Genomic DNA, 12,138 nt, shown 5'->3' on the forward strand with positions numbered 1-12,138 from the left:
TAATGAATGGTCTTTAAATAAAGACAACAGTGCAGTGAACTAAAATGTTTTGACCCTGTCTTTATACAAGCACAATATTTCTGCCAGTTCCAAAACTGTGAGTGAAGTGAAGGTCACATTAGGTTGTTTACACAATTGCCTGAAATGACAATTCCCCAGTGTATTCAAGTGAAGTGTGTACTTAAGATACAGAGAGATGTGGGGATGAGAGTATTTAGTGTAAAACACTCTACAACACTTTAAATCTTGGGCTGAGTTTCACTGTCTATTTACTTGCTTATGGCACTGTCAGTACATGTTTTAGCTATGCATCCCATATATTGTTATTCTCAGGATAAGTTCAGCTACTTAGAAATAGCCTAACATCATGTTGCATGTGACTCATACCAGAGACGTCATAAGGCAGGACTCACAGTCCTATAAGGACTTTTGTCAAACTACATATATTCAAACAGTTTGTGTGTGTGCCAAGCTAGCGGCATGAGTGTGCGGATGACCACGTTTTTCTGTCGTCTGTCAAAAGTAATGACCTTCCCATCAGCCACTGCTGTAATTTGTGTTTACTGCTAATTAGCAAATGTTAGCATGCAAATACACTAAGCTAAAATGGCAAACATGGTAAACATTATACCATCATCATGTTAGCATATTCATTGTGAGCGTTGGAAAATACGTTTATTCACTTTATGCCAAGAGTTACAGGAGAAGATTGGTACCACTTTCATTTCTGTGCATTAAATATGAAGCTGGAGTCAAGAGTTGGTTAGCTTAGCATAAAGACCAGAAACAGAGGGAAACACCTAGCCTGTCTCTTTTCAAAGGTTATAATTAACACTTTACATCTTTAATCCGTACAAATAATGAGTTAAACAGTTTTCTTTGGACAGAGTTTTCGCTAACAGCTTCAAGTCTTTATGCTAAGATAAGCTAACCGTCTCCAGGCTATAGCTTTATATTAAGTGCACAAACTTAATATGTGGTATAGATCTTCTCATCTAACTCTTGGCAAGAAACCAAATGAGAGTATTTCACAAAATCATGAATTACTTCCTTTGAGTGTAGGATTGTGTGTGTGCGTTTTTAAAGCCCCTGTCATAATTATATTACTGGGTTTTCCATTTCTAACATCTGTCCAAGGTTTTTGTTTCTCTGGTTTGGTTTTCCTGCTTGTAAGGTTTTGTAATGCCTTTTAATGTTTTTTTGTTGTTTGTTTTTTTTTTTTTTATGAGTGAATGTTGATTAGTTAAACCAAATCATTAGCTAGATGTAGTGTCTGTGTCCTTCAACTGTCTTCTTGTTTTTCTCTTCATAAAGTCTGCTCAGACTTGATGAAATGCCACCTTAAATTGAAACCTAGTAGACTGCATTTCAAACAGATGCAATTGGCACTTACAGAAGCAGACTGAAAGTGAACAATAGCAATAAAAAAAAAAATTCTGTTGTGTTTTAATCATCTAAAAGCCTTTTTGTGAGATGGAGGGGAGTTGGGAGTGGAGGAGGGGCAGAAGATGAAAGAGGGAAATATGGGAGGAAAATGAATGAAGCAGGAAGCGAGGAGAGATGCAGAGGACATGTTCAAGCTTCTATGGAAAATACTTATCTTTCCTCCCTTGGTAGCATTTATCTTTTTTTTATTTATCCCTTCTCCCTCAATAGAAACAGTATGCATCTGAATGGTAGCTGCAAATTCAAAATGTACTAAATTGTGCTTATTTCGCTTATTTGGTCATCTAACAGCACAGATAATCATCACAAGTTGTACTATCAAAAATATAAATCACACACCATTTAAAGACAAATGGGGGGTGTTATCTGCTGCTGTGTTAGTCCCTTCTTTGTTTCCATTTTTCTTTAACCTCTCTCTCTCTCTCTCTCTCTCTCTCTCTCTCTCTCTCTAACTCTCTCTCTCTAACTCTCTCTCTTTCTCTCAGACTTCCTCTTCTTTTTACGAGCCTGTCAAGTTGTTCCCATGACAACGGTGACTGCTAGCTGTCAGCAGTTGCCATAGCAATGAGACATGATCTATTTGGGAGGGTGAACGGCAACATTTGGACCATTTTGTTTGGTGTCATTTGCATGAATGTGTGTGTGTGTTTGTGTGTGTGTGTGTGTGTGTGTGTGTGTGTGTGTGTGTGTGTGTGTATGTGTGTGTACATGAAACTCTGATGTTATTCTTTGACTTTGCCCAGCAGGGTCCAGACCTTCCATACTCCCACTTATCCACATAAATCAGTGAATTCACCAGCAGCAATACAAAATGCCACTGCAAATAAAACAGACAGCCATACCAAATCATTTAACCTCAGACTCTCTTGAAACAAACAAACAAAAAGTCTATATATAATTTAACTTAAATCAGTCCAATAAGTAATAATGATAAGTCCAGTTTCATTTGGGTTAGTTTCAAGTAGGACAAAACTGACAAAATGAAGGACTCTGTACACCTGTACACCATCACTCCGTGTGGTCCTAGTGATTAATTAATTAATCAATTAATTAAAGTAGAGAAAATTACATATTTTATGTCGACATTAATAGTGTAATATGAAGTCTTTTAGCTAGTACTCGAGTCAGGGCTTCACATTAGAAGGGGCACGCACTAACAAGATGAGCAGTGTCAAATGGCTGGATCAATAAACATATCAGCAAATCTATGTGCTACTGCCCTGACTGACACATGCAGACACACAGAGAGAGAGAGAGACACACACACACACACACACACACACACGGTATAAGCTGCTGACAGCTCAGCCGAGCCAACAGCGTGGAAGATAAATAACCTACAGCTAGTCTTCTCATCTTATGCTCTCCATACACACTCAGTCAGACACACACACACACACACACACACTCAGTCAGACACACACACACACACACTCAGTCAGACACACACACACTCAGTCAGACACACACACACACACACACACACACACACACACACACACACACACACACACACACACACACACACATCTCAGCCATCAACTGTCTATCTGTTCTGCCTCCCAACTATAAACACTGACTTTTCCAAGGAGCTGAGAGGTACATGGACAGTTTAAAGCCCAGCGGCTCAAAAAGTAGAACTTCAGGAAAACACTCCTTCCACAACAGGAAGTTACTTTCAATCTCAGGCGAGCATGTCAGTTTTATAATCATTTCTAGGTATCCACTGTCAGCTGCTGCTCAGTCAAAAAAACAAACAAACTGATATCCTAAAAACCTAAATGTTCAACCTTATTACTAATAACCTCACAAACGCATATGTAAACATTAAATCAACAATAACAGAAATATCACGAAGGGAGGATGGGGTGGTGGAGAGAGCTACAGCAGCAGAGTGATACTGAGGAGTGTCTATATGTCCTATGCACCTGCATGAATATGACTGAGCCAGTGATTGTAAGGCATACAGGAATCAGCTGATGTGAATCAGCCAATACAAGAAGCTACACCTTTATGATATATACTGTACATGCTTCTATGTGGTGTACAAACTGCCTAGATTGATTTAATAAATCACAATTATTAATCACAACCAAACTACATTCTTTCTTTTAAGGCAGAAGACTTTTAATTAATTGCAATTTCAGCTCTTAAATCAATGTTTTTTCTTTTGGGAACCAAAGATTGAGGCATCTGATCCTTCATGATAAACTACCAGTGGACCAGCAAGCTGCAACTACACACATTTTCCTCAACAAAATGCCACAGGTTTACTTGGAAGCAAGAGGTTAAATTTGTCACTGATATAAGTTTATTGAAACTTTTACCATACCCTATTTGTCATCTGCCATCTGAACATTTAGCAAACACCTCTGGACAGTTTCACTGTGTGTTTCAAAGGAGCAGAAGTGTAATCTCTCTCAGACAGGGCATCAGGTTACGTTTACAAATACACCGACTGGGCTGTGAATAATCTCCTGTCAAGCAGCATTCAGTCAGTCTTACGACCTTGTTCACGTTCGCCTGGATTTGTAAACGAGCAAACTTCTGCCAAGACAAGAGCCACGATGGCCTCAATTCTGATCTGCAGACTCATCAGGATCCCAGAGGAGACGTACAAATGAGAGCTTAATATCGGTGGAGAGTTTCCAGGCAAGCTGGACATTTTTCAATACAGAGACGACAGCACTGGAATGAAAAGAACCTCATTTGATTGTACAGTAAAAGCTCAGGAAATAGCCGACCTTACATTTCAGCACTGAGTGCTTGCAACTGTCCCATATAATAATGCTGTAATTTTATTACGGAGCCCTGAAACTGACAAAATGTAATAAGACAAGTCAGAAATATGGCTGTATACATAACTACATAATTCTATTAGTTAAATAAATACTATGGATTGTAAAAAGAAATATGAAGTTTTATGTTTCTCCATTATCTATCCCTAGCAAATCTTAATATTTATTTAAAAAGCATTTTCTTATTAATCTATTTGATGAGTATGACCAGAGAAGTGATTGGTCCAGGTTTGTGTCTGTGTAGGTGGGCTTCCATCTGAATGTAGAGCAAATTTCAAACAAATTTTAAGAAAATTGGCAAAAGAAAATGCAAATGCTGTTGTAGGAGGAGTTGGTTCATCCAGATGAACCGCTGGTGGTGCTGATTCTCCACTTTTTATGTTTCAATATGTTGCCAACAAAAAGGTAGAAAAGATGATAGAAATATGGCAATTCTGTTGGTTTCATTCATTAATTTGAGGAACATTAGTCTCCTCATTGCACATACAGATCTGTTTTCATCTCCCGGTCACACACTTAATGTGTCTCATAACTACTTCTCTTAGTCTGTGACCATTGCATTTTGTCACATTTTGCTTTTCTCAATACACCTCAGCCAAGTGTAAAAACATTTGGGATATTTCAAGATTTTTATTTTTTTATGTGTTTCTGTATTTATGCACAAATTGAATACATGTAAGAACAGGTGGCTGGAAACGCACCTTGTGACATCAGTGGAGCAATTCAGAGCACTGTATAGTCAGCTAGAAGGTAGCTAAATAAACACACAGAGCGCCTCTTCAGATAATGTTAGCAACAGCTACATTAGCCTGTATAAACTGCTGTAACTGTAGCTAAAGCATTTTAGCTGGCAAGCAAACACTAAGAAAGGAAGCTAGCAAATGTTAATAAGAAGCCTTTGGTTTAACATTATTTGAAAACCTAAAAAAATAGTAAAGTAAAGTTTTAATTAATTTCATTAGCTGAATGGTAGCAAAGAGAAAATAAAATGTTTTTAATCAACTGGTTGGAGGTTAAATAAAACGTTTTAGATAGATAGATAGATAGATAGATAGATAGATAGATAGATAGATAGATAGATAGATAGATAGATAGATAGATGGATAGATACTTTATTTATCCCCTAAGGGAAATTCATGTGTCCATTAGCTCATTGTTGATAATGATAATAATTACAGTTAATAATAAATAAACAATAATAATTAAATTAGTCCACTTCCTTTGGCTGAGTTGTTGTATAGCCTGATGGCAGTGGGAACAAAGGATCTCCTGAACCTCTCTGTTCTGCAGCGCAGTGAGATGAGACGTTTATATCTCTTTCTTCTTTATTTCTTTATATTTCATTTATTCACATAAATTATTTAACAAGCAAAATTATCATTTGAAGTATATACTTATATTTTTGACTTGTATCATAAAGTTTTACTATGTTTCTCAGTTTCAGGGTTCCAGAGTAAAAACTGCGTCTTATTTTAGCAATTGACATGTTAAGGTGAAAAATAACACAGTCCTCAAATGGCAGAAAATATTGTCGGAAAAGAAGCGTTTCAAAACCAGTTTTGTTAATGTCAAATATCCACCAAATCATACTCCTGAGAAGTTCACTTTTGGAAATGCATGTTTTCAGCAGAGAGAAATGATGAACGCTGTCAGTCAGGGTTGAATCTCTCAGCAGGATACAACCCCATAATCAACATTTAAACAAGGCTTCAATGAAAAGTCTTTTCCTTTCCTCTCTCCCTGTGAATCTGAATCATGGTCTTGCTCTCCAGTTGTCTGTTTCTTTGATGTTTGTGCCAGCTAGGACGTGAGTGGGTGCGATGATTCTCACTGGTAAGATATAGATCCAAAATTCAGAATATTCAGAAACACACAGACACACAAACCAATGCAAACACACATTCACAACAGACGGAGCTCAACAGAGTCCAAAACATGAAATGTACTCTGTGAAAAACGAACAGAAAACTGAATTCCAGCACAACTACTGGCAGTTAGTCGAGCTGAGGCACATGGCAAGGGAAAAATGAAAAATGAAAAAAGAAGGGGGAAAATGAATGTGTGTGGTGAATGTATGTGTGTGTGCAGTGGGTAGTAGTAAAGCACAGGCCATTTTCCTGAGGAAGAAATGTCTGCAGGAGTAAGCGTGTATGTGCATGTCGGTCCACATGCAGTGTGTGTGTGTGTGTGTGTGTGTGTGTGTGTGTGTGTGTGTGTGTGTCTGTGTGTGTGTGTGTGTGTGTGTGCGTAGGAGTAAGCGGTAGGTTTCAACAGAGGCAGCTTGATAATGCTCTCCACTCAGCTGTGTTAATAATATCCCACTCTGACGGGCCCTCAATCATTTGAGTACGTACACACACAAACACGCACGCACACTCACACTCACAAGAACGCGCACACTCACACACACACACACACACACACACACACACACACACACACACACAGGATGCTGTTATACTGCTGGTGCCTGTACTATAGAGAAGTATTATTAGAACAAGAAGCTCATATTAGAACGACTAGCAGAGTAGGAAAAGTCTAGATACACTACATTGCCAAATGTATGTGAACACTTGAACATTACACTTGTATGAAATGACATTAATATGCTGCTTTAAAACAGCCTCCTCTTCTGGAAAGGCTTTCCTCCAGATTTAGGAATCGGAGCACAGGGGGCGCCTCAGTGCCTGGGTTCGAATCTGACCCACGGCCCTTTGCTTCATGTCATCCCCTCTCTCTCTCACCCCAAACTTTCCTGTCTCTCTCTCACTGCTACTCTAATAAAGGCACAGAAAAGCCCAAAAAAATAACTTAAAGAAGGAATCTGACCACAGGATATCGGCTCTTGTTCTGTGTGACCTGTGTACAAGCAGACAGTTTTAATTCCTAAATGTTGATTGGCTGCAAATAACATTTATGCTCCGGATCTGTGTCTGTTTGTATTTGTGTGTGTGTGTGCCACTTCTAATTAATATGAAATAGAGAAGAATAAGGAGGATATACTTCATGAGAAGAAAGCGACTCTTGTGTCATTGTAAGGGAAGCATCATTATTATTAATCATTAGGATTCTACCACACTCTTGTTTTGTGCGTGATGATTATTAGTGTCCTCGTAATGATTTGTCTGCGCGTTGTCTCATAGACGCTCAGTGTGCCGGCCAACAGTCAACTAATCATTTATGGGGGTGTGTGTCTAAATTTGATTACCTGCACTTTTGAATGAATTTAAAGGAGCAGTGTGTCTGATTTGAAGGGATCTATTGGCCGAAATTGGAATCTAATATTCATACTTATGTTTTCATTAAAGTATAATCACCTGAGACTCACAATCGTCATCTTTTCCTTAGCTTAGAATGAGCCATTCATATCTACACAGGGAGTGGGTTCTCTTCCATGGAGCCCACCATGTTGCACCGCCATGTTTCTACAATAGCCAAGAATGGACAAACAAAACACCAGCTCAAGAGAGGTCCTTTTTCCGTTCTTTACGTTACCTGAAGGCCACCGTAGGTTCTCTTACACGCTTTGAAAGGGAGGGGTGAGGCTCAGTTTGTTGCAATCTGAAATTTTTAATATTGTAACTGTTACTGTAATCTCTTTTAATGCAATTTATCTATTACTATTAATATTAGTATTAATATTGTCTCTAGTATAATGACCATTAATATAGACCAATCCCTTTGTGGGTCTGTATCTGGCTTTGATTGGTCTACACTCATTTATTTGAAGCTTTTATTATGAACACATCTCTTATTGTTAGCATTTTATAGATCTGCATGTTAGTGTCTGTCTTTGTATGTGTGTGTGTGTAATAAGCACTGACATTTATCAATTTTCTGCACTGGGGACTTGTTATTCGTGATCTCACACTTTCCACTCGACTGATTTGCTTTAGTTGCTTTAGAGAAATAACAATGATGATAAGTGGGAAAGTTTTTGTTGTCCCTCAATTTTACCCAGTATCTACAGTTATTAAGCAGAAGTCACTCAATAATTTCTGTTAGCAATGGGAAAGTAAATCCCCATCACCCCATTAAATTACTCTCAGACCATAATGAGGATAAAACTGCACTGGCGTGAAAATATATTCCATCTACTGTGCATGACTGCTTTCAGTCTGAGCAATTAAAGAGCATTACAAATACAGATGTGTGCAGGAGAGGTCGTTTCAGAAAATGTCTGAGCACAATTCTTATATACTGGACACTATTGTATTCATCTAATTATGAACCAATATATGTCAGCACTTCTCATTGATCTCTTTTGTTTGTGCCCTGCATCTCCAAAGAACTTCAAATTACACGGTTTTCCCTCGGGGTATCACATCCCCGGCAGGCCACCTGCACAGATAATAGCCAGAGGATGTTCCTTCACAATTATGGGTATGACGGTGATATGATGGATACAAGCTGCAGCTGAGCATCATCAACAACAGTGAAGTGCCCGTAATTATAGCAAAGAGCCTCCTCAAGGCTGTTACAGCATTTATATGATGGTTACCAAGAGTACAGAGTAAAAGGCGCCCTGGTTGTCCCAGCAGTTGTCATAGCAGCTAATAAAATACAGCGGATTCTGCTTTAGTGACCATCACATTATACCAATCAGTGTTTTCTAAAACAACGTCTATGACCAATCACATCATCTTAAACTACCTGTTTATGATTGCTTGCTTCTACAAGTGCCCTCCGCCATTCAAGAGGAAGGGCAAGTCACCCTGCAAGAATGTGACAAGTTTGGGTTTTTAATGACAAGTTTTAGTTTCACGTGATAATCTCAAATGATGCTTCAGAAGCATTTTCTACTCTGACAAGAATAACAGTTTAGAGTAAAGCACCTACATACTCCCACATGAACTCAAGAGGCACCTCAAACCTGTTTGGAAAATTGCCACTGCAGAGTGGAGCTTCACTTTCACTTGGCTCTCAAAGAAAAACAGGGTCAGCGGAAATCTTTATTTCCGTCAGGTTGGAAAACAGTATAGAGGACTTTGGGGACTACTTTGCCTAAACATAGAAAATACAAATCTAGAAAGTGGTCTGTTGTTCCTTCCAGTCATTCATTCGAAGGACCAATCAGTCACAAGCCAAATGTGCTGTTGCAACACAGCACGATGGGACGCTGTGGTCACAAAATCATTTCTATTAAGTGAACAGGATGTAATACAGCATGTTTCTCTGTTGGCTCTTTTGGCATTACCTGGCATTTCATTTAGCATGCCCAGCATTTTTCTGAAGCCGTTAAGTCTCACACTACACTTTGCAATCCAATGAGACCAGAATTAACTTGCAACTGCAACATTAGCTGACTTTTAAACTCTACCTTTGCTATTATTCAAGCAACGTTGGTATACGGCATATAGGTAATTACAATTAGGTTACACGCTCCATATAATATAGACGTGATCAGCACAAGAAACTCAGAGAAGCTGTGAATTGTGCTCATTCTAGTTCACTAAACCGCATCACACCACCGGAAATGAACCCACACTTGAGTGGCTCTTAATCAACCAGGCTTTCCCTGGCTCACCCACAGATCATATTAGGAGAACTGTTGCAAGAAGGTCATTTATTCTAATCAAAGTTAATTCAATTTCTGTTTGACCTAATGCCTCAAACTGTGATAGTGAGTAATAAAGCTCAGAGATGTGTATTCATCACTTTAAAGACGGCTTTGTCATGAAAAAGTCTTTATGTGCATGACATGACCTGCAATTCAGACTGCAGCCACTACACTTATGATGCCTCACATGCCCTGTGCTGCTCCTGGAGGGTGTGGACTCCACATGACACTATGCAGGTTGTAGCTTATCTTCATTATGTGTCCTGGAACTTTAAGGTTATCACTTCAATGAGTTCCACTTGTGTGAAACCAATCCACTGACAAAAAACAAACAAGCAAAACAAAACGAAAAATCTAATTTCTCTGTGTAGATTTAATCAATTTCAAATCTCAGTTACAGGCCCTAATAACAGCAGCTATTCTGAGTGATGGGTTCCCACATGAACATTGCTGCCCACAGTTTTGGTTATTTCACATGAAAGATTTTTCTGTGTTTGTGTTTACATCTGTGCTCTTTGGGCATCACTTCACTGGAAAAAGATGATGTTACATTATGCTACCTAGCACCACACCTACACACTCCTCATGAAGAGTTTTGGACTGTTAAACGCTTAAATAAAAAAAATAACCAAATTTGTTTTTGTTTTGTTTTCGAGTACTTTCATTAACAGTCATTTAGTCAAGAATATTTAAGGTTGTACAAAAATTCTTAAAATATGCAACCAAGCTTTCAGGGGCTAGCCAAAGAGGAGGATAGCGCTATGCTGTACTTTCAAAGTAAAAGCCTTCCTCAATTCTCTGTATTGTCAACTGTTTATGAAACAGCTGCAAGAATTGTGTCGTTTACATCATGAGCATTATGTTACATTATGTTTTCTGACAACTGCTCTTCTCACAATTCAAAACGGATTCATCTGAAGAAATTATTATGTGCCAACAAGTCTACTCAGTAAGAGCATCTGCACGTTTTGTATATTCCATAACCAGATGAAAACACAGAAAACCAACACTTAAAAATCATTATTTGCTGTCACATTATTATTATTATTTTCTTGTCTCAAGGACAACAAAAAAGCTGTCCGTGAATCTCACATTGTTTTGCGTGTTGCTATGCACTGTTATTGTTCTGCATGAGGGCTTATTTATTCACCGAAGGGTTTGTGTCTCCATCTATTCATTTTAATGACTGACAGCCAAGAAAGGCAGCTAATGCCTGCTGGAGAAGTGCTCAGATTATTTGATACAACCGTGGACCACAGCTGCCAATAACAGCATTTATTTCACTTTCCTGGTCAGAATTAAAAAAAAATAAAACCTTAAAGCACCAATCGAGCGGTTTTGTAACCCTAATGTCGTTCCTGAGGTGCAGTCGTAGAGAAAATGCCGGTGATGAGCTTGTTACTGCATTACTCTTTGTGTGTGTGTGTGTGTGTGTGTGTGTGTGTGTGTGTGTGTGTGTGTGTGTGTGTGTGTGCCCGTGTGCCCTAGCGCTTACCTTGCGGCCGTCGCTTGCGTGGCAGTTGACGTTGAGCGGAGTGAGCAAAGCCATTAGCTTCTCCTCGTTCCCACTCCTGTAAATGTACACACACAAACACACACATTAAACAGAAAACATCCACCACCACAGAGGATTAGAGCTGTTCCTCAGCAGGAGAGTGTGGGGGAGAAAATGAGGGAGAATGAGATAAGAAGCTTGAGACTGAAGGGAAAAGACTGAGAAATTTCATCTGCAGAAACAGACTGACATAAAGAAATGTTTGGGGGATGGATCGAAGGATGTGTGTGCATGTGTGTGTGGGTGTGTGTGTTTGTGTGTGCGTGCATTTCTGTGTGTGTGTGTGTGTGTGTGTGTGTGTGTGTGTGTTTTCTTTTAAACTTGAATGCAACAATCTAAAAAGAATCTGATGGAGCAACCGTGTGGCCTCGCTACAGAGGAGTTAAGATTTTGTTTATGTTGTTGATGTGCGTTTCCTGGTTCTTAGGCACGCTGCCCTGGCACTGGATGACCACAAGTGTCGCCAAGGCAGTGGCCAATCCAACCATCATCCCCCTGACAGCCGTAAAGGAAGAAGCTGTCAGATGGAAAGAAAAGGATTATTCTTCTATTCTTCTATGTTCCCCTCCTCTCCCTCTCCCTTTTTACTTTTGTTTTTCTGTGTTGGGCCTCTCATTCCTTCTCTTTGTCACTATATCTTTCACCCTCTGTCCAAAAAGGATGTTCACATCCTCTCCTTCTCCCCCAATTTGAACTCTCCGTCTCTCTTCTCGTGCTTCCGGGTTTTTCTCCCAACTCTCCGGCCACCATTATCTGCTGTCTTTGCCCCCCACCCCCAC

At 39.2% G+C, this 12,138-nt stretch overlaps 1 protein-coding gene across 1 annotated transcript in view; it reads right to left on the bottom strand.

Annotated features, from left to right (window-relative positions):
• Positions 1 to 12,138, bottom strand: part of LOC111652861 (poly [ADP-ribose] polymerase tankyrase-1-like) — an 82,341-nt gene that overhangs the window by 37,516 nt on the left and 32,687 nt on the right. The window contains exon 6 of the mRNA XM_023403251.2: positions 11,300 to 11,375. Within this exon, the coding sequence (XP_023259019.2) occupies positions 11,300 to 11,375 (76 nt within the window). The remainder of the gene's footprint in view (positions 1 to 11,299; positions 11,376 to 12,138) is intronic.

This window comes from Seriola lalandi, unplaced genomic scaffold (genome assembly GCF_002814215.2).
Source record: "Seriola lalandi dorsalis isolate HSWRI2012SDOR001 ecotype SW California unplaced genomic scaffold, Sedor1 jcf7180002054085, whole genome shotgun sequence".
NCBI lineage: Eukaryota > Metazoa > Chordata > Actinopteri > Carangiformes > Carangidae > Seriola > Seriola lalandi.